The following is a 23,658-nucleotide window of genomic DNA, read 5'->3' as shown; positions in this document are numbered from 1 at the left end:
TTGTGATCCGAACCCCTCAAACTTAGATTTGTCTGTCCGTAACAATTTTTTCCAATCTTCCTCTGTGTTCTTTTGCCCATCTTAATATTTAAATGTTATTGGCCTGTCTGAGATATGGCTTTTTCTTTGTAACTCTGCCTAGACGGCCAGCATCCCGGAGTCGCCTCTTCACTGTTGACGTTGAGACTGGTGTTTTGRGGGTACTATTTAATGAAGCTGCCAGTTGTGGACTTGTGAGGRGTCTGTTTCTCAAACTAGACAGTCTAATGTACTTGTCCTCTTGTTCAGTTGTGCACCGGGGCCTTTCTATTCTGGTTAGATCCAGTTTGCGTTCTGTGAAGGCAGTACACAGCGTTGTACCAGATCTTCAGTTTCTTGGCAATTTCTCGCATGTAATAGCCTTCATTTCTCAGAACAAGAATAGACTGACAAGTTTCAAAAGAAAGTTATTTGTTTCTGGCCATTTTGAGCCTGTAATCGAACCCACAAATGCTGATGCTCTAGATACTCAACTAGTCTAAAGAAGGCAAGTTGTATTGCTTCTTTAATCAGTAGAACAGTTTTCAGCTGTGCTAACATAATTGCAAAATGGTTTTCTAATGATCAGTAAGCCTTTTTAAAATGATAAACTTGGATTAGCTAACACAARGTGCCGTTGTGCCGACATTAACAATGTCTTCACTGTATTTCTGATCAATTTGATGTTATTTTAATGGAGCAAAAATTGMKTTTTCTTTCAWAATCAAGGACATTTCTAAGTGACKCCAAACTTTTGAATGTGTGTGTGTGTACATTGTGTGTATGTAGGCCTAGCCTCCAAAACATGAATGTATTTCTTTGTTGTCGAATGACAAGACATAATATATGGCTCGGTATGCATTGTGTAACACTGTGCCTTCCAAGTAGGCTAAACAAAGCATGGTGGTGGTGATTTGTCTTGCGTGTCACAACACTTCTTTTACCTTTTTGTCTCTGCTCTTTAAAGTGCTGAGGAATGGTGCCTGGGAGATCGTGCACTGGGCCAAGGTACATTACCAGACTACCTCCTTTTAACTTAAAGTTCTGTATTTTGCAATTCAGTGTTAGATTGTTCCGCACTCTGAAAGTAGTCTATGCACCAGGAGAGAKAGTAGGGTAATCCATGGATCGGTTTTATTTGAACCGCCACTACAAACTTCTGCTAACTTTAGCCACAGGTAGTTGATTATCAATGGGAGTGATGGGGGCAACCATGCAAATAAGTAAAGTAATGGACAAATAAATTTTTTTAAGGATGCTGGGATCATCTAACATTAATTTGTAAAATACGGAACTTCCCCTTTAACCAACGGCATCAGGCAGGGGTYTGATGTTATTCTAGGAGAGATATTCATAGACAGCCACTGACATCCCKCAAGAACTGGAACAAAGAACAGATGTTGATGAGGATGTGTCCACAACAGTCTCTTCCTATCCAATCTTTCTATATTTAGTACACACACACACCAACACCTCCTGTTTGCCATCCGGCCCCTTTCATCAGCCTGGCCTGGTCACTAATTAATCCACTGCTTCCATGTGGACGGACAGCGATAAGAAGAGAAGGAAGGCTATGCCCGAGAACATAACAGACATGGAGAGAGAGAGCAGCTTTTAGTCCAGTGGTCATAAAACACCCCAGTTAATTACCGTGTCAGAAATGGTCCACCCACAACAATCAGGTGAAAAAGCAAAAAAGGTAAGGATGTGTGATATTAATAGCCTGGCCGTTAAATAGAAGGCACACGCAACTGGTTTCTCCTTACTATAGCTCTGCTGGGGTGGTGAGAGGCAGGAGAAGACATTAAGAAAAGATTCACCATTGCCTCTGGTTCTGGAGAATGCATGGTTTTAGTGGCCCGGGTAAATATATTGTCATTTCAAACCGGGAGAGGTTTGTTTTTTTACCATTACTGTAGGAAATTGCCTCTGAAATTGGGGAAGCCAAACACTTAATGATGAACCCCAGAGGCTACAGAACAAGGTGAATTACTGATCTAGATATTATATTAATGCTTATGGGAAGATCTCATTCTGACATTTTGGGCAGAAACAAGGATTTTGCTGGGGTATGAAATACAGATGCAGATATTTAGAGTCGTTTTCATTAGGGCACACTAACACCGTAACAGAAAATGAAAACAAGTCTAGGTTGTCCCTTCCTGTTACATGACACTTTCTTCCGTTAGGTGCCTAATAAACACGACCCAGGTTTTCTGCCTGGTTGACCAACCCCGGAAAGACGACTGGCTTATTTATTCCCCTGTCTTATCATTTCTATTATTTCACTACGATTGTTTACTTCTCATTTTTCACATGATGATCATGTGAAAAAGTTCCATGACATTCCATGACTTCCCAGGCAGTGGTCTCTATCCATCAGTAACCAGTGTGTTTCTTCTAGGCAGTGGGCTCTATCCATCAGTAACCAGTGTGTTTCTTCTAGGCAGTGGTCTCTATCCATCAGTAACCAGTGTGTCTCTTCCAGGCAGTGGTCTCTATCCATCAGTAAGGCAGTGTGCTTCTTCCAGGCAGTGGTCTCTATCCATCAGTAACCAGCGTGTTTCTTCCAGGCAGTGGTCTCTATCCATCAGTAACCAGCGTGTTTCTTCCAGGCAGTGGTCTCTATCCATCAGTAACCAGCGTGTTTCTTGCCAGGCCAGTGGTCTCTATCCATCAGTAACCAGCGTGTTTCTTCCAGGCAGTGGTCTCTATCCATCAGTAACCAGCGTGTTCTTCCAGGCAGTGGTCTCTATCCATCAGTAACCAGCGTGTTCTTCCAGGCAGTGTCTCTATCCCATCAGTAACCAGCGTGTTTTCTTCCAGGCAGTGGTCTCTATCCATCAGTAACCAGTGTGTTTCTTCCAGGCAGTGGTGGGAGATATAATTCGAGTAGGATGCTCAGATTACGTACCTGCGGACTCTATCCTCCTGTCATCCAGGTAGAGGTCTGTGGGTTCACCTTCCTGTTCCTGCCAGACCCTGAGGACATCTCCTCCCCCTGTTCTCTCTCTCCCTCCCTCTCTCTGTCAGCTCACACAAGGAAGTGGTGATTGATTCCAAATAAGAGCAGACATTTTAAGTGCCTCGATTAAAAACGTTGGCCTACTATCAAAGCAGGTTAAGTGCCTGCTACARTTTCAATGTTGTGAAGATCCAGATCTGCTGCTACTGCTATTGAAAATAGTTTTAAAGACTGAGAAACAGTATTGCATTGTGGGAATCATCACTTCCTTCTAACATGTCTTCACGTCCTTTCCTCCTTCACCTTTTCAAACTTAATTTGGACCAGGTCTTACTTTGGGCCCTGCATCGGTTTACTGTCTGATTATGTCCTTTCTGACCTATTACCCATACTTTGAAAAAGCTGAAACAATGCAACAGACCTACACGCTGTACTGAATCCAGATAGCACAGGCCTACAGCTGTACTGAATCCAGATGGCACAGGCATATCACGCTGTATGAATCCAGATGGCACAGGCCTACACGCTGTACTGAATCCAGATGGCACAGGCCTACACGCTGTAACTGAATCCAGATGGCAACAGGCCTACACGCTGTACTGAATCCAGATGGCCAGGCCTACATCCGCTGTACTTGAATCCAGATGGCCACAGGCCTACAACGCTGGTATGAATCCAGATGCACAGGCTATACCGTCTGTACTGAATCCAGCATGGCACAACGGCCTACACGCTGTTACTGAATCCAGGATGGCACAGGCAATACCGCTGTACTGAATCCAGATGGCACAGGCCTACACGCTGTACTGAATCCAGAAGGCACACTGTTTTGTCTGTGCACAGCAGCGATTTATTTGCACGTTAACCAGACCTCATCTAAAATCTCATTAAATTGTAATTTCTCTCGCCCTATGATTTATATTGAGTAAATTGGGTTATTGTATTTGTATAGTACTGTATATGACGATCCTAAATGACTTGATATAGTTTGTAATAACCTTGTCCAAATGGCATTTGAAACCAGTTTATACCAAAACCTCTGGACGTGCAAGGGTTACACTGTCCTTATTATTGCGTAAAATTAAACCATTCTCTTTCCCCTCCCTTGTTTTGGTGTTTGTTTGTACTCTACCTCTCACCCTCCTCCCCTTCTTCTCTCCCTAATGTCCTCCTCCTGGATGCCCCTGCTCTCGCTGGCCCCTCCTGGTGCGTGCTGGGTACTATCAGGTGGGCGTTGGGGAGGTAGTGAAAGCGGCCAATGGGGATCACCTCCCGGCCGACCTTGTCATTCTGTCTTCCAGGTCAGGAACCAAACCACACTGCCGAGCATGAGGGTGGGAGTGTGGCGGTGGGAGCGTGGGAAGAGGGGCATAGCATACAAGTCAACTACAACTCAGGACGTTTTGTCTTGCACTGCCAACATTAATGATAWATATTGGATTTGACATTCTAAGGCAGGAAGGTTAAGCTCTGGTTATGTTGGTAAAGCCAGAGATTAAGGTGAATAGGTCAGTGAACACATTGTTCCCATCTAGGCACAGTCAGATGCCTTAACAAGAAATGTTTTTATGGCTTGAAAATATAGCGAGACAAGACATAAATTATTGAATTGCTCTTTAAGACCTGTAACCAAACTGTTATTCGTCAAGCAAACATGGAAAGTGTTTCAGTTAGTTTTCTTAGTGTAGCACCACAGAAAAGCATGCTTTAGTTTGAGACAAGAGCATAAATTTGTGTGTGAACTGTGAATGGGTTTCCATGTTCCTAACTGTGCATGGCTATATAAGTCAACCCTAAAACGTTGCATGCTGGGACCATAGAAATAGTGACATTTCTATGACTGACATGACAACATTTTAATTTATCTTGGCATATTTGTTTATTTTTATTTAACCTTTATTTAACTAGACAAGTCAGTTAAGAGCAAATTCTTATTTACAATGACGTCCTACCCCGGCCAAACCCTAACCCGGACTACGCTGTGATACAGCCTGGAATTGAACCAGGCATAATAGCATATTGTAACATGCTTACAACAATGTATCTACTATAATCAAGTAGATATTTGGAATATTTGATTAATACTAAATATTAATGAATACTCCAACAGTGTTGTTGATGCACTGGTCCCATCTTGTCAACAGGATATTTGAAGCATGACTGACTGGGTTTAGAACATTCCTGCAGAGCAATTGTCTGTGGTCAGGAATCCAAAACCCTTATTGATCACCCAATGACTCAAAACAGCTGAAACTACTACCTCATTGATTGAGATTAGGGTTCGAGTGGGACAAAACCCTTTTGGATTTTCTCCTTCTTCCCCTGTTTTTGGATGGGCCCTTGTCATGCATCAATRGCTCTATTAAAAGAGCAGCTAACCAGCGACCCTGCCTGGTCCGGTGCGCTCTGTAACTCTGTCCCTGTGTCTGTCAGAGCCCCATTTGTTCTGCTGTGATTCTAGTGCTCGCTCGGCATGCCTGTTTACTTTCTCTGTCTTTGAAAGTCGACTGAGTTCAAGGACAGCTGCAAACAAAGATGTTAGCCTTGCCTGTGCCGCTTTTCCAGGACTTGGGGCTGTCATAAAATGTTTGGCTGTATTAGTTTGAAACAACTTGGTATCAGAAAACTTTGCGGTCTTTGTTTGTTGGAGTCCCACCTCCCTATTTCTATCAAAAATCATCATTAAATAGATGAATGAGTCTGTTTTGAATATMATATAGAATTAACTTTTATCTTAAGTTCTCCAGGTCCGATGTTCAATTTGATGCTTTTTTGCGTCCCCTTTTTAAACAAGTGAGCCCCAAGGCATGTGCTACATTGAGACYTCAAACTTGGATGGAGAAACGAACCTCAAAATCCGACAGGTGATTATTTCTCTCTCCTACATTTTCGTTTACTCCATCTCCTGGGAAATAGGCAACTTGGAAGTATTGAACTGAAACTCAGCCAGGGATGACTTTTGGTCAGCCTTCCAGGAGTTTCCCAGATGAGATGTTCTGATATTTTTTCTGATATTTCAGAAACCACAGTAACCAATTTTAGCTCAGTCCATTACGAAAGTGAAGTGTTTTCTCAATATAGGCTATCCCCTTTATTGACTTAATTGAAATATAATTGGAACCTGGAACCTTTGTGTGTGTGTGTGTGTGTGTGTGTGTGTGTGTGTGTGTGTGCGTGCACACAGGGACTGCAAATCACCTCGGAGATCAAGGACATTGACAGCCTGATGCGTCTCTCTGGGCGCATGGAGTGCGAGAGCCCCAACCGCCATCTCTATGAGTTTGTGGGGAACATTCGTCTGGACGGACACAGGTGGGACACAACACACCGCTCTTCCTTTTTCAACCAGCTAGCAGCTTTTCCACCACAGTGAATTGTGTGGGTTTGTGGCTAATTTAATGTTTCTATGAAGTAAAGAGAAGATTAGAAGCACCTGCTTAGTGTTAGTTTATGTGTTTGTTTGGGGGCTTTGCCAATCCATAGTAAGAAAGAACATGGTGTCAGTCATCTGAAATACAGACTTGCATCTTAATCCTGAGGTAAAACAAAGTCCCTGAAAACTGGAAGAAGTGAGGACTTCTGTTCCCTCTGTACTCAGTGACAGTGTCACTATAGCAGTAATAGCTCAACGTTGGATTTGAGTTCCATAGTTTCACACACTACGCCTATGCTGGAGACTCACGGACACTTCTGTTTGTGACTCCAGCACCGCGCCTCTGGGCCCGGACCAGATTCTGCTGCGAGGTGCCCAGCTGAGGAACACCCAGTGGGTCCATGGCGTCGTGGTCTACACTGGACACGACACCAAGCTCATGCAGGTGAAGCCCTCTGCTGGTCCACATGTACATTTGTCATTTAGCAGACATTCTTATCCAGAGCCACTTAGGTTTGTAAGAAACCCACATATCAGTCATTTTTTMGGGGGTTTTGTATTATAACTTCTATTATGTCTGTTACTTTTGTCCAGAATTCCACACGGCCGCCTCTGAAGCTGTCCAACGTGGAGCGCATCACAAACTTCCAAATTCTACTGCTGTTCGGCTGTCTACTGGCCATCTCTCTGGTTTGTTCAATCGGACAGACCATCTGGAAGTACCAGTACGGCAATGCAGCCTGGTACATGGACTTGAACTGTAAGAGCACCAACGCAAGATATAGTCCACATATTGTCTGCTTTTTGAGTTAKGTTTTGTTGATGTCGCTGTGTCATTGTTTCTTTTACTTTGCCTCTGTTAAAGTATGTATTTGCAACACAAGTCAAATATGTGGCGATGGGGATTGATGGTATTCCCATGTAAACATAACTGATTGTGACATGCATAGACGTGATGTGAATGAAAGGAATGGTTGAATATCAGTGCCCTGCTGTACATTTTGGTTAATTTCTAATGTTCTGTTTTGGTTCTTTGTTTTTCTTTGTTGTTTTTTAACAGCTCCAGGTAACAACCATTTAAAAGCCTTGGCCAATCCGTGAATGACCCTTCCATACTAACACCCTAACTGAAGCTCTGCCTATGCTAAGCCCCCTCTATATGGTTGTCGTATTTTGTAAGGGCCCTCTTGCCATGGACAGCACAGGCCAGGGATCCGACGCTAGGTTTACCCCTCCAGCTCTTACGCTCTACTCTTTAGTTCCTTTTAGTGCCTGATCCACACAGTGTTTCCCCCTTTCTCCTCCATTCGTGTGTGATGCGTTAAACTCTTTGCAAACCTAGGCCTCAGATCCAGACCCCCTTTTTTTGTGCCTTTTTTTTACCACAAATGGACCATGAGTCAAGAAACTTCACTTCTGCTCTTTGAGATGAGATTGCGCTCAGGAAGCTCTTGGTAGGCAGGATTCTTCTACGTGTAGCTGAACATAGATGCTGCAGTACAACCCAGGGGTTACCGGTGACATTTTCTAAATGCCTCCCTCCCTCTTTCTCTCCCTCCCTCCGCTGCCAGTGTTTATTCTTTATAAAGCAAAACAGAGAGCGAAGGAGTGATTCAAAACCTATTTCAGCACAAGATAGATTTTCACATCCACTCTTGAGACATGTTTTTCAATTAAAGCCGGTATTAGACTAACTATTATTGAAAGAATAAAAGCGACAGGTAATAGAACCTTACAGCCTCAGTAGTAGAATGAAGGTTAGATCACCTCTGTGGCTACTTGAAAAGTGCTTTAGTATTTTTTCCCCCATTGCTAAAGATGGCCTTATTTTCCAATGAGTCTGTGAGCCTCGTTTTGCAAACTGATTAACGTCTCACTACAGCCATTACTCTATATTCAACTAGGCCTGTGTTAGGAGAGGTTGTCAATTTCATGCTTGTTTTATGACCTACTCTCCCCTCAGTCTCAGAAAATTTGATTGGCTCGATCTCCAGGGGTTTCACTGCTCTTGTTTGTAGCTTTGAAACTCCCACCTAAAAGACCCCCATCCTATGGGGTGGAGCAGAGAGTGGTGTTCAAATGAGGGTGATGTGAGTCATAAAGCAGGCGTCCATCTTGAGACTGACTGTTCCTTTTAGGGAGGGAGGGACTCAGTCCACTGAAGATTTTTCCGACCTGTGTCAAAAGAGAGAGGTGGTGAATTCATCAAATCATATTAACTTTCGCTGTAGCATTTACATACTGCTTACCCAAATTACGTGACTGTAATTGCACATTGAGACATGTCAACACAATCTGTAGTCAGATGGAGAGTACAATGTCAAGATGAATGGACTGGCAGTGCATGCTGGTTAGTGGGGAGAGAAACTGGATCACCACACATCAAACCACATACTGTACGTTCCCCATACAGTATGTCAAAGAGGGCACGTTTATGTTTATGCATACACGATAAAAAATTAACTTGACATTGACGCAGCCTACACTGCTGACATCCAAACTGGCATGGTTCCCAGTCTTTAGATCTTAACAGCCTTTATGCAGATGAAGAGTTGAAAATAACTTCTGGCCATTTGTTATATGTTCACGCCACCTGTTACACATCACTTTCAGTTAAATCCCCGTCCACTAAAAAGCAGGTTGCTGGTTTTCGCAGATTTTGTCGGTTTCTGCTGACTGCCCACTGCTTAAACAGCTTACCCCGCACTTCACCCGTTAACTCATCTTAAAAGTTAGCCGACGGTTGTGGCTGCTCTTTGCTCTACCATAGTAGAAAGTTATAGTAGAGGAGATGGGCTGGTTTTACTTTTGGATACGCATGCTCTGAAATAGAAGCAAATACTGACGCAAAATCACGTATTACCTGAATTTTACTCCAATATATCACAGCTTTAGTCAGACATAAGAAGGAGATAGAGGGGTGGATGGTGCATGTCTTGGTTTGTTGTGATTGACTTGCTCATGGCTGCAATTTAATCTGATCCCAACCTTATTTACCCCTCTGAGAATATACCAGTTCATGTGTAACAAGGTGACCTCACAAACTACAGAGAAAATAGTTACTTACAGGCCAATCACACTGCTCAATGTTGATCTCTAAATCCATCCTGTTCTTTTACACTCCTTGTTGGTTGGGACAGGAATGTGCTTTGGACTGAATCCCTCTCCTTTTGTCTTGAGACATCAAACTCGTTTGTCTTCCACCCCACCTCTGGCAAGCCCTCCCTCCTCTCCTCTCTGTGTGCTGTCGTTCCAATAGCAGTAGCTTCCATTTTGAACCCCATCTTTTTTTATGATTTCATCTTTAAATCATTCTGTTGTGGGGAAAAGGGCTCCTCGCAACTGCTAAACTAAAGGGAAACGCTTTGGTTGAGGAAAGTTTCTCTTGCGACCCCTGCAAGCTGAGGAAAGGTAATTCACATAACTCATGTTTTTGTGTGAGCTACTACTCTGACAGTGGGGGTTGTATGTCTCCTTTTTGGTGTTTTTGATTGTTTCATCGTGGATCGGGTGAAAGAGAATCCATAATTCCTCACAGTGCGTTGTGGAATTCATTGCCTGGATCATGCTGGATGCCAAGGCTGCTGCTATATGACATAAATGATTCTACTCTAGATCAGTCCCATTTCTGTAGCCAGAATTATGGGACCTTAATTGGAGTAAATATCAATTTCAGTGGCGAGAAGAGGATGAAGTGGGGTGGAAGAGATGGGTATTAAATCTCACCTAATGCACAACATTGATACAACGTTGTACAAGGCATACACTGCGTTGTGAAAACGTTGAGCATTAGAACTCTGGGAACTGGGCTTTTTCCCGATGGTTTTGGGTGGGATTCAATGCTGACAAAAATCTGGTCTATTGTTCCTCTCTCCCCCCGAATCTTGCCGTCCTCCTGACAGATGGTGGTGCCGCAAACTTTGGCCTCAACTTCCTCACCTTCATCATTCTCTTCAACAACCTGATCCCCATCAGTCTGCTGGTGACTCTGGAGGTCATCAAGTTCACACAGGCCTTCTTCATCAACTGGGTGAGAGAAGACACAGGATTTGGAGCCCCGTGGTTATCAATGACTGGGGTTGGGGGTCAATTACATGTATTGTTAATTCAGTCAATTCAGTTTACTTCCTAATTTGAAATGTAATTGACCTCCAACCCTGTTAATGTCTCATAGCTCTGACCCCAATTCAAGTCTTTCGTGCATGGCACACAGGTCTCTTGCTGTCTAGTCACTTGATGTCAAAGTTGAAATGTTTGAAGTTGTTGTCTCATAACATTCTATATGATTATTTCAGGATACAGACATGCTCTATGAGCCCACTAACACCCCAGCCGTGGCTCGCACTTCCAACCTGAATGAAGAACTAGGACAGGTAATGCTGCTTGTTCAACATTTTTATGAATTATATTTAATTCATGAATTATATCCACCTTCCCCTGCACATAGTAGTTGCAGCAAATACACATTTGTTGACAAAAAATGAATTCTAGTCACCCATGAATTGGTGTTGGTTACCATTTGAAGTAAAGCGTTTGTGCAGTCTGATCTTATTCCATTACTGATTTAAATGGAGCGCCACTTGGTTCAARGTTCCTGTCGCTGGTGTGCCGCTGGTCGACACTAAGCAATGATTGGCTGTCTCCGATCGACACTGAGCAGTGATTAGCTGTCTCGCTCTTGTCACAGGTGAAATACATTTTCTCCGACAAGACGGGGACTCTGACCTGCAACGTGATGCAGTTCAAGAAGTGCACCGTCGCCGGCGTGGCCTACGGGTAAGATTTGACTCCACTCCCCCTCGCTTGTTTACCTCCCTCTATCACTCCTCTCTCCCTCTACCACTCCTCTCTCCTTCCTCCCTCCTCTCTCCCAACCACCTTCATTAAGTGAAGTGTGTACTGTGGTATACAGCTGTACATCTGGCACTCCTTGTCCTGTCCCCAGCCGCCTCATTAGCAGTTGCATCAGTGCGTTCCACTCTTCGACGCAGACTATAAATAACACGGCATACTGTTTGCACGCAAAGGCACTTTTTCCCCCCCAGAACAGTTGTGATAATTGTCTGTCTGTCTTTTTATTTTATTTAATAAAAAATAAAAAAATGTTTATGAGAGTGTGATGATGATGGGTAGAGCTTCCATGTTGTTGCTTAGCTCTGTATTGGAGCGCTGACCAGGAATTAATGCAGTATGTATTGTGGTTGTAATAGATGCTAGGGACCTTTACCCATCAGATCAGCTGTGGTATACTCAACTGCTCACAGCTGTTCAGTAAGGCTGTTCAAATTATACCACCTCTAGGATTGCCTAGACTGTATAGTTAGTTGAGTCTTCAAAAACTCATGTAATGTTGTAACAGAGTGCTTTAATCTCAGCCCGTGTTTTTATTTGATGGTCTTACACTGCAGGAGGGAGTTGTCCTGTTAGTTCCTAATGCATTTGTTCTGTGAATATGCTATCAGTTCCTTTCTGCAATTTGAAAATGACACACATTGCTTAGTGTGATACAGGCAGCTAAGAAGCTCCCAGGGAACTGTGGRTGCATCCCAAATGGCACCCTATTCCATATAGTGCAGTAACTTTGACCAGAGTCTTATGGGCCTTGGTCCAAAGTAGTGCACTATAAAGAGAATAGGGTGCAGACTGAATATCTCAGCAGAGCGTGACAATACATGATTAATTCAATTAAAAACATGCTTGAGGAAGTGCAGGGTTGGGGGACAAGAACGCCTGTTTTATCTCCAGTGCCACTGGTGAAGCTGTCTCTGACCTGCGAGCTAGAGAAGGACAGTAGATTGCTACGCTGCTTCCTTTCCAGCCAAGGTTCAGGTTGCTAGCGGCCTTCCTTTCAGCCAAGGTTCAGGTTGCTACGCCTTCCTTTCCAGCCAAGGTTCAGGTTGCTACGCCTTCCTTTCCAGCCAAGGTTCAGGGTTGCTACGCCTTCCTTTCCAGCCAAGGTTCAGGTTGCTACGCTTCCTATTCCAGCCAAGGTTCAGGTGCAAGGAGGGGAAAAAACACATCAATCAAAGAACCATTAGATTTGTTTGGAGTGTTCAAGAATATCAGTTTCTTCTTTTTTTCAAAGCTAGAGAAGCATGCCATAAACACATTGACAGCAGGTTTCTGATATGTATCCCCAAATCGAGTGGGGGAAATTGATACGTTAGAATGTGATCAAAGCATAGTGTGCTGTACTGTGTAACCATCTCTGCTGTAATCTACCCATTTAACCACTAACATGTCAGTCATAATCACATTTAAATTGAAATTCTCTTACGGTCTCCTTTAACCGTTGAGTTTCTGGGGACCATCATGGAGAAAGGGGCTCTACTACAGTGACACAAGATCTTTGCCTGGTCCTGGATCTTCTCGGGCTGTCTTGCCAACTCCTATGGCCATTTGGCATGACCACACAAACATATAGGATCAGGTTTAGGAAGCTGTCTGCCATTGCAGGCCTATACCCGGAAAGTCGGAAGTTTACATACACTTAGGTTGGAGTCATTAAAACTTGTTTTTCAACCACTTCACACATTTCTTGTTAACAAACTATAGTTTTGTGCATGACACAAGTAGTTTTTCCAACAATTGTTTACAGACAGATTATTTCACTTATAATTCACTGTGTCACATTTCCAGTGGGTCAGAAGTTTACATCCACTAAGTTGACTGTGCCTTTAAACAGCTTGGACAATTCCAGAAAATGATGTCATGGTCTTTAGAAGCTTCTGATAAATAATTTGAGTCAATTGGGGTGTACCTGTGGATGTATTTCAAGGCCTACCTTCAAACTCAGTGCCTCTTGCTGGACATCATGGGAAAATCAAAATAAATCAGCCAAGACCTCAGAAAAAATTGTGGACCTCCACAAGTCTGGTTCATCCTTGGGAGCAATTTCCAAACGCCTGAAGGTACCACGTTCATCTGTACAAACAGTAGTACGCAAATATAAAACACCATGGACCACGCAGCTGTCATACCGCTCAGGAAGGAGATGCATTCTGTCTCCTAGAGATGAACGTACTTTGGTGCGAAAAGTGCAAATCAATCCCAGAACAACAGCAAAGGACCTTGTGAAGATGCTGGAGGAAAACGATACAAAAGTATCTCTATCCACAGTAAACAAGTCCTATATCGACATCACCTGAAAGGCCGCTCAGCAAGGAGGAAGCCACTGCTCCAAAACCGCCATAAAAAAAGCCAGACTACGTTTGCAACTGCACATGGGGACAAAGATCGTACTTTTTTGAGAAATGTCCTCTGGTTGATGAAACAAAAATAGAACTGTTTGGCCATAATGACCATTGTTATGTTTGGAGGGAAAAGGGTGATGCTTGCAAGACGAAGAACACCATCCCAACCTTGAAGTACGGGGGTGGCAGCATCATGTTGTGGGGGTGCTTTGCTGCAGGAGGGACTTGTGCACTTCACGAAATAGATCATGAGGAAGGAACATTATGTGGATATATTGAAGCAACATCTCAAGACATCAGTCAGGAAGTTAAAGCTTGGTCACAAATGGGTCTTCCAAATGGACAATGACCCCAAGCAAAGTTGTGGCAAAATGGCTTAAGGACAACAAAGTCAAGTTATTGGCGTGGCCATCACAAAGCCCTGACCTCAATCCTATAGAAAATTTGTGGGCAGAACTGAAAAAGCGTGTGTGAGCAAGGAGGCCTACAAACATGACTCGGTTACACCAGCTCTGTCAGGAGGAATGGGCCAAAATTGACCCAACTTATTGTGGGAAGCTTGTGGAAGGCTACCCAAAACGTTTGACCCAAGTTAAATAATTTAAAGGCAATGCTACCAAATACTAGTTAAGTGCTTTTTAACTTCTGACCCTCTGGGAATGTGATGAAGAAATAAAAGCTGAAATAAATCATTCTCTCTCTTATTATTCTGACATTTCACATTCTTAAAATAAAGTGGTGATCCTAACTGTCCTAAGACAGGGAATCTTTACTAGGATTAAATGTCAGGAATTGTAAAAACTGAGTTAAATGTATTTGGCTAAGGTGTATGTAAACTTCCGACTTCAACTGTGTGTCTTGCCTTCAACCAGTATCCAGATAGATATTTGCCTTTCAGTCTCTCAAAAACCAGGGCGCAATTGAAAGGGGCTGCTCAGTCACACCATTCATGGATATGGATCTGTGCTTTCATCAGAGGAGCCTAGAGTTATTGTGCTGATCCGATCCCTGTGGGCTCCCTTCCTCTCAGCCACTCCCACGGCTGTCTGCTAAGCGTCACGTTCTCCCTCCCAGGTGGTTTGTAGGAGGCTTGATGATGGCTACGTTTTGATCCACAAACATAATTTTAGAAGTGCTCCACCGAATTACCAGACCAAAGAGAAAATATAGAGCAATCTAGCTACCATTAATCTGGAAGGAGAAGTGCATTTCTAAGGCAATGCTCTGAATAATCTGAGCTGTCTGACAATGAGCGTCCTGAGAGAGGTCTTTAGTCTTTAATACACTATGGATTTTAGTTTTCTGTTCGCTGCCTCAGTGTTTGCTCTTCCCAGCATCCCTAAGGTAGACTTTCTATGTCTTTACAATACTATTCTCAGTGATAGAGCAATGGTCACACGATTTGTCCTCATCTCCCAGTGGGCAAAACTGGTTGAAATGGTGTCATAATGACCTTTCTTCTTCTGGTTGAAATGGTGTCATAATGATTTTTCTTCTTCTGGTTTAAATGGTGTCATAAGGACCTTTCTTCTTCTGGTTGCGACGACGCCAGTTCAATCGGCTTTTCCCTCTGGCTTGGTGAAGTCTAGTAATGGGTTCATGTCCTTACTACTGCTTCCCACTGCAAGTCTTAATTGCTCTTCCCAGGGTTCCAGTCCAGTCTGTGGTCTGTCAGCCTGGACAGCACAGTGCCCCACGAGTCAGAGGCCCAGTGTAATGTAACACACACACACACACACACACACATCCACTCCACCACGTCGTCCTCCTCAAAGACTAATTAACTAGAGCAGTAATTAATATAGCCATCCCTATACGTGAAGACATTAATGAATTCAGCTGCACACTAGTGCTCTTAGAGACCTATAGTAGCAAGAGATGTGTGCTTGTCTTTTAGGAGTCTTCTAGTCACTGATCCAAGGTCAACCCTTATGGTGAATGTTAAGAATTGAGGGAGGGTAAGCTGATTTCAGACCTTTCTTTGACACACCTGAAAAGTAATAGCATTCAAGAGTTGTGTATGTGGGTATGTCCGGTAACGGGAGTTAGATCTGTGAAAAGACCTAAGAATACAAAGCTCAGAATAGTGAATTCACTCCCAGCCTCCGAGTCTTATTTGGGCCAGTCAAAGTGGCCAAGCCACAATGTTCTCTTGTCATCTAGATAGCAGGACAGTGTCCGGTCAACTCAAATCCTCCCATGTACAATTAACAAAAGCCTGGACTCTGGACCGTAATTAGTTTGCCAGAGCGGAGATGTGAAAATAATTTGCCACTCGTCTTGGAGCAGTGTGCGCAGTGACCACATTTGGAGTTCCCAGTGGGGAACACTTGGCAGCCCATGAGCCACACGCACACACGCACACACGCACACACGCACACACGCACACACGCAGACAGGCAGGCAGACAGGCAGACAGGCAGACAGGCAGACAGGCAGACAGGCAGACAGGCAGACAGGCAGGCAGGCAGACAGGCAGACAGGCAGACAGGCAGACAGACAGACAGACAGACAGACAGACAGGATGTCGGGCCTAACCCAGCTGTCCTCTCGCTCAGCTGACCAAAGACAACTGGAGTGGAAGCTATCTTTTGTTTCTTTATTAAAACTTACCTAAGCTTCTGCTGCTTTGTTAGCAGTCCGCTACTGTAAAGATGATCAGTCACTTCCATTGGAACAGATCCTCATCACTAACCACTATCCCAGCGATCTACCCTCATGTGAGATACTAGCCCTCTCTCAACAATCTCCCTTTAATATCCCCAAATTAACCCAACACCTTTGGATAACCAACCAGTCAATGTAATTTTTTCATTGTCTGCACATTAACAGAACATGCTAACAGACCATGTTAACAGAACATGGTTGACTGTACAGTGTTCTGCAACATGATTTTCTCTCAACAGTCACATACCCGAGGCTGAGGATGGTAGTTTTGCTGAGGATGACTGGTAAGATTGCTGTGGTGGTGTTCTGTGTGCTACTGCTCTCTTCTCGCTTCTGTGATGTATAGTGTTGCATTGTGGGTGCAGTACTTTGGAAATAAATCACTGTGCATCTGTTTTTTTTTTGCTGTGTTTTGATACACTGACTTGGGGCATTGTGCTGTATGGCACCAAGATAGTTTTTTCTGCAGGCGTTAGAGAAAAAAAACAGAATCTGCATGGAAATGAGTTACCAGTTTAAGGATTATGGGTTCTCAGCTACTGTACAGTATACAGTGTTATAGCTCACGATAGACGTCTGGAAATGCGACACAGTGCAGTCTGCTTGGCATGTTGTGAAGCATTTCCCCCACTTATTATACTGTGACGCTGACTATTGCGGCACAAACTCCTTTCTCTCCATTTGCATTAATCTAGCTGTTGAGACCCAAGCAACACACACACACACACACACACACACACACACACACACACACACACACACACACACTCCTGTGATCCATCTGCTGCAGTGTGTTGTAATCCACAGCATGGATGTGTCTCATCCATTTTGCATGGGAGAATTTGGCCTTTTTGTTGATGCCAAATGTGGTGCCTCGCAGGCTGCTGGGGAGACAGACGTGGCTGTCGCCAGTTTCCCACCTTGTGTGAAAGCATGCCTTTTTTTTTTACTGCCTTTGTCTGTGAAGCAACCGGGTTGAATTTAGCACATTAATATGAGGTAACTTAGCGAACATATGGACAGATACCAACACAAAACAGAGGCAGATAATTATTAAAAGTACTTTATCTTCTTCTTCGCCATAGTCATGAATAATAGATACTACCAGACTGCAAGAATTGTTCTCCCTCCTTCCTGAAAGAATATCTGCTCACTGATATATACTTGATAAAAAATACACTTCTCTTGCCAGGCTGCTCAGTGTGGAATCTCATTAGATTATTCCATTCCTCAAATATACTACCTCAAACTCACTTAGGCCTACGCCAGGGACATCAATCATCCCACGTGTAATACATCTGCAATCCTAAAAACAATCCCAGTCCTGGTGGACCTGGTGGGTCGGCCTGGTGGGTCGGGTGCTGCTTCCATTGTTTTTATTTCGTTATTAGAGGCAGTGCACTCTGAAAACGCTGAAACGCCAACCCAAATGGTTGATGAGGTGCAGACCATTGGATAATAAAGAAAGCCTGTATTAGTCCCAGTCATTCATTGGGAGTATAATTTGGCCAGACACAGATTGTGGGTCTTGATATGTATATGGCGGTGCCTAGAGTGTACAACATGGAAAGATGAGGTGAGCCTCTTTGGAGAAAAAGGAAATGAAACTCCAGCCTGCCTGCTGCCCTTCTTCCTTACATTCCTTACTGTCTCTGTGGGAAACCATACAATTTGGTGCTCTTTTTCATGGTCCTTAGAGCCAGATGAGCGCAATTGTCCTGTAACATTGTCAGTTGCAGCCAAGAAATTCTGGACCCATTCAGCACCAAGTAAAATCCATTCTGTCCCGAGAAACTATTAGCACACATCGGCCATTTTGGGTATTGACCCATCTGTTGCTTCTTGGTGACAGAAACAGAATGTGCTGTAACAGAGCTGTTGTTGAGTTAGTAAGGAGGCCAAAGATACAGAGTGTGTACAACCAGTGCTCTTGTTCCTATAGTGACAGGATGGATCGCTGCTGGGCTGTAGAAGGTAATCAATAACAGACCATCCTTCACTATCAGCTTTAGCCTCAGAAATCACATCAAGCCGATGGACTCGGGCGGCGTGATGCCATTGCTTTGTCAGTCTAGGCAAAGGGCTTAGTTTCTGTTCACTGCCTCAGTGCTCCATTTCTATATACAGTGCATTAAGAAAGTATTCAGACCCCTTGACTTTTTCCACATTTTGTTACGTTACAGCCTTATTCTAAAATGGATGAAATTGTTTTTTCCCCTTATCAGTCTACACACACTACCCCATAATGACAAAACCAAAACAGGTTTTAGAAATTTTWGCTAATTTATCAAATTTGAAAAATGATATCACATTTACAGTATTCAGACCATTTACTCAGTACTTTGTTGAAGCTACAAGCTTGGCACACCTGTATTTGGGGAGTTTCTCCCATTCTTCTCTGCAGATCCTCTTAAGCTCTATGGGGAGCGTACTTACACAGCTATTTTCAGGACTCTCCAGAGATGTTTGATCGGGTTCAAGTCCGGGGTCTGGCTGGGCCACTCAAGGACATTCAGACAGAAGCCCCTCCTGCGTTGTCTTCGCTGTGTGCTTAGGCTCGTTGTCCTGTTGGAAGGTGAACCTTCGCCCCAGTCTGAGGTCCTGAGTGCTCTGGAGCAGGTTTTCATCAAGGATCTCTCTGTACTTTGCTTCGTTCATTTTTCCCTCTATCCTGACGAGTCTCCAAGTCCCTGCCGCTGAAAAACATCCCCACAGCATGATGCTGCCACCACAATGCTTCACCGTAGGGATGGTGCCAGGTTTCCTCTAGGCGTGATGCTTGGCATTCAGGCCAAAGAGTTGAATCTTGGGTTCATCAGACCAGAGAATCTAGTTTCTCATCGTCTGAGAGTTCTTTTGGTGTCTCTTGGCAAACTACAAGCGAGCTGTCATGTGCCTTTTACTGAGGAGTGGCTTCCGTCTGGCCAGTCTACTGTAAATGCCTGATTTGTGGAGAGCTGCAGAAATGGTTGTCCTTCTGGAAGGTTCTCCCATCTCCGCAGAGGAACTCTGGAGCTCTGTCAGAGTGACCATRGGGTTCTTGGTCACCTCCCTGACCAAGGCTCTTCTCCCCCGATTGCTTGGCCGGGCGGCCAGCTCTAGGAAGAGTCTTGGTGGTTCCAAACTTCTTCCATTTTAAGAAGGATGAAGGCCACTGTGTTCTTGCGGACCTTCAATGCTGCAGCAGTTTTTTTGGTACCCTTCCCCAGATCTGTGCCTCGACACAATCCCGTCTCGGCGGTCTATGGACAATTCCTTTGACCTCATGGCTTGGTTTTTGCTCTGATATGCACTGTCAACAGTGAGACCTTTTATATAGACAGGCGTGTGTGTGTGTGTGCCTTTTCAAAATCATGTCCAATCAATTGAATTGACCACAGGTGGACACTAATCAAGTTGTAGAAATATGTCAAGGATAATCAATGGAAACAGGATGCACCTGAGCTCAATTTCGAGTCTCATAGCAAATGGTCTGAATACTTATGTAAATAAGGTATTTCAGTTTTATTTTAATACATTTGCAAAAATTTCTAAAACAGTTTTTGATTGGTCATGGGGTATTGTGTGTAGATTGATGGGGGAAAAAAATATTTTATACATTTTCGAATAAGGCTGTAATGTAACAAAATGTGGAAAAAGTCAAGGGGTCTGAATACTTTCCGAAGTCACTGTAGGTAGTTAGATAAAGCAGGGGTAGGCAACTACATTCAGCCGRAGGACGATTTTTGTAGGAGTGGATGGTCGGGGAGGTTGGTGGAACAGAATTATAATAATTTGTACATTGCAAATTGACCACAACTAAGCCCAATAAGAGATTGTATTTGATAATAACAATCATTTCATACATTGAGACACGATCACGTCCCTTTTTCCTATTTGTGGGAATACTTGGTGAACAGATTTCCTATAGCACAAATGTTTTACCAACCCCTGGAGTAGGGCTGAAACAACAATCAGTGTGGWTTCTATTAAAACTAGAATCTACTGTTGCTGTCCTGGCCTAGGTGTGTGGGCTACTATAGGTCTTAGTTTATCAGCTACGTGTGTTATAGTCATGTCTGTTTATAGGTAATTGTGTTTTAACTTGGTTTATAGATTAGCTAGCAACAGCAAGCAAGCTACCTAAATTGCCATGAATATTTCATGCATTTCGACCTGTCCCCAAATGAATATGGTTGGTTCAGAGTTCGTTTTGATATTTCAACCTGCGTGTCCTGATCGCGTGTGGTGTGGGTTGACAAAATCAACATGTGCGCGATGGCGCGCGCGCCCGGTGTATTCAGCATGTAAATGAGAGGACCACATACTCAACACTACAATATTAGCCATAAAGCGAGGTGCGTTCTGCCACTCCTGTGTCACTCTGTATCCCTCCTTAGACAGGCAGGAGGAGAGAGAAACAGGAGAAATTGCTTTCTCCCTGCATGCCATATTTTAATACAGGCCTCTGAGTATGATAGATTCCCTCTACTCCACCACATCTATTCTCGGTATAACACATCTGCCACAGCCCTGGTATAATTGCATTGCTCTCTCCCTTCTCCCCCGTTCCCAAAGCAACATTTGTTTGCGGTGAACTAACAGGACTATTGCCGTTTGGCTCTTAAGAACCTTAACGATCCCTCCCCTGGGTTTAGGTAACGTATTATGGTGGCTAATGGCAACCACGGTACATTCCTATTAAGCCCGACCTGATCCATTGTCTCCTATTTATCACATAATCATCAATCGATTTCTGCCGGAGGTAGTAAACCACTGTTGTCTGCCTAGTGTCGATTCACCCAAGATTTGGTAGCAATGCTAAAAGGCATCCCGACAAGACGTGTCACTTCTATGCTTTCAGGGTTTTGCATCCAATTATATTGCACTCACAGCCAACATAGCCTACCTGCAATTAGATTTCTTGATTATGACCAGACCATATGTAGTTTTTTTGATAAGGGTAATAAATGTTCATCCTCTTTGTTCTGAGGTGTTATTGAGAAAAATATATGTTGTCAATGTACAGGACKATTTTTCTTGGTCTTATCGTGTGGCTTTCTGCTGACGTTATCTAAAAACCTTTACTGAACCTTTTCAATTTTATGTACCGTATCCTTACTAGATGTCTGAGTGTATATCTGTTGAAAATGCCAACAGCAAGTCRTGTTGTAACGGTGATTTGTAAAAGTGGAAAATAAGTCAATTGTCATACCTGAAATGGTCAATACCAACACAAAGTTGTGTTTTCTTGCGGTAGTGACTCCTGTATGCTTGTAAAATATTTTGTATTTTGTTTAGTATTTTTTTCTGCTGAAAGAAATCCTTATTGTCAGGATTCTTGTCTGGTTACGGTTTCTTCTCTGCCAATTTAACAATGCACCCGACTCTGTTGCATTGTGTTTCTATTGAGAGTAAACCAAAAGGTCATGTAGGGTTTCTTGGAGATGGGTAGGGGAGGAGGGGGATGGGGGTTGCATGTGTGAGTGGAGGCAAATGAATTAATGTTACCCAGAAGTTGAGAGTCACCAGGGACTCCAGGCTTGCGCAACTTAATAATCCACCCCCTCTCCCGTTACCCCTACGTCTGGTGCATTATGGAGTCATTTCAGGCCAGCTCTGGCTGCTGGCTTTCCCAAAGTATTTTTTTTGTTTTGTTTTTACTGTCAACATGGTACAGAATCCCTTTTGGCCATTACTGTGTGAAGACTGTAACTGTATACACAAGCCCTCGGGACCAGCTTCACATGTGTCTGCAATTGAAATAATTCCCAACACACAAACTCTTCATGCAGTCTCCAATTATATCATACTCTGAAGAATTTAAAAAAATTACTAAACTTGATCAGTTTTTTTTTCTTTACTTATGTACTTGTGTTGTCGGTGTAGTGTTAGTTTTTTTCACCAGTGTCCTTTTTTCTCATTCACAGCCACAGCACACAGTCGTCTGAGGAGGCCGGGTTTAATGACCCCAGCTTGCTGGAAAACCTCCAAAGTAATCACGTAAGTAACTCTAGCGTTCCCCGCCACCCACTTGCAGTGGCGGGGTGTGCAGGAGGACGTTAGGAAAGATGTCAGGCATGGGTCGTGAACATTAGGGACATGTATTAAAGCATTTTGCAATGGAAAAGGAAGCGTAAGCGGGGTTTTTTGTCCATCCATGTGGCTGTCGGTTTTCTTGCTCTTGGTGCCTAATGAACTCAACCCTGCTTTTGTGTTCTTTAGTGGGCCTTACTGGCTGGGTAGATATGTGTGTACATACCACATTGATAACCAGTACATAAGCATTTCATAAATGTTTCTGTCAAGTTATGTTATTCCAATTTAAATTCTACATTGTCGTCATAGGAAAGCTTTGAGGAAAATTGGAATTGGAATTTCAGTTTACTTCCTGAATGGACTGAATTTCCCCTAACCCTGTTCCTACTTATGAATGTGGTATATACAGTACATCTTGAACACCTGCTCTTTCCGTGACATAGACTGACCAGGTGAATCCAGGTGAAAGCTATGATCCCTTATTGCTGTCACTTGTAAAATCCACTTCAATCAGTGTAGATGAAGGGGAGGAGACAGGTTAAAACCTGTTTGGGCGCATGAAACGCTAGTGGGACACCTATGACAACATCCGGTGAAATTGCAGAGCGRGAAGTTCAAAATACAAAAATTGTAATATTAAACATTCATGACAATACAAGTGTCATACATCATTTAAAAGTTTAACTACTTGTTAATCCAACCGCGTTATCAGATTTCAAAAAGGCTTTACGGCGAAAGCATACCATGCGATTATCTGGGGACAGCGCCCCACACCAAAATACTTTTTCAACCAGCACAGGCATCACAAATAGCGATTTAAATAAATCACTTACCTTTGAAGATCTTCCTCTGTTTGCAATCCCAAGGGTCCCAGCTACACAATGAATGGTTGTTTTGTTCYATGAAGTCCTTCTTTATATCRCAAAAATTTCCATTTAGTTGGCGCGCTTGATTCAGTAATCCACTCGTTCAACATGCATACAAACGAATCCAAAAAGTTACCAGTGAAGTTCATCCAAACAAGTCAAACAATGTTTCTAATTAATCTTCAGGTACTCTAATATCTAAATAAACGATAATATTTAAGACGGAGAATAGTATGTTCAACATGGAAGATAAATAACGAAGTGCGCGCACCTCATTCACGCTCCAACAAGACTACATTTCTAATGAAAGACACCTTGTAGTTTTTCCAACTATTTGCTCATTTTTCAAAAAACAAGCCTGAAACCCTTTCTAAAGACTGACATCTAGTGGAAGCCATAGGAACTGCAATCTGGGTCCTTTCTATTTGTATATCCTATCGCAAGCATTGAAGTGGCCTGTGACCTCAAAAAAAAGAAAATAAATACGGATGGATGGATTTTCCTCGGGTTTCTGCCTGCCATATCAGTACTGTTATACTCACAGACATTATTTTAACA

At 43.3% G+C, this 23,658-nt stretch overlaps 1 protein-coding gene across 1 annotated transcript in view; it reads left to right on the top strand.

Annotated features, from left to right (window-relative positions):
• atp8a1 (ATPase phospholipid transporting 8A1) overlaps positions 1-23,658 on the top strand; it is a 222,843-nt gene that overhangs the window by 104,528 nt on the left and 94,657 nt on the right. The window contains exons 7-17 of the mRNA XM_070444153.1: positions 986-1,026; positions 4,211-4,284; positions 5,778-5,847; positions 6,168-6,295; positions 6,690-6,801; positions 6,951-7,116; positions 10,259-10,386; positions 10,652-10,729; positions 11,044-11,132; positions 16,456-16,500; positions 22,126-22,198. Coding sequence (XP_070300254.1) covers positions 986-1,026; positions 4,211-4,284; positions 5,778-5,847; positions 6,168-6,295; positions 6,690-6,801; positions 6,951-7,116; positions 10,259-10,386; positions 10,652-10,729; positions 11,044-11,132; positions 16,456-16,500; positions 22,126-22,198 — 1,004 coding nt within the window. The remainder of the gene's footprint in view (positions 1-985; positions 1,027-4,210; positions 4,285-5,777; positions 5,848-6,167; positions 6,296-6,689; positions 6,802-6,950; positions 7,117-10,258; positions 10,387-10,651; positions 10,730-11,043; positions 11,133-16,455; positions 16,501-22,125; positions 22,199-23,658) is intronic.

The sequence above is a fragment of the Salvelinus sp. IW2-2015 genome, linkage group LG6.2 (genome assembly GCF_002910315.2).
Source record: "Salvelinus sp. IW2-2015 linkage group LG6.2, ASM291031v2, whole genome shotgun sequence".
Taxonomy (NCBI): domain Eukaryota; kingdom Metazoa; phylum Chordata; class Actinopteri; order Salmoniformes; family Salmonidae; genus Salvelinus; species Salvelinus sp. IW2-2015.
The sequence above is the reverse complement of the archived record's forward strand: the minus strand, read 5'-3'. Positions and strand labels throughout refer to the sequence as shown.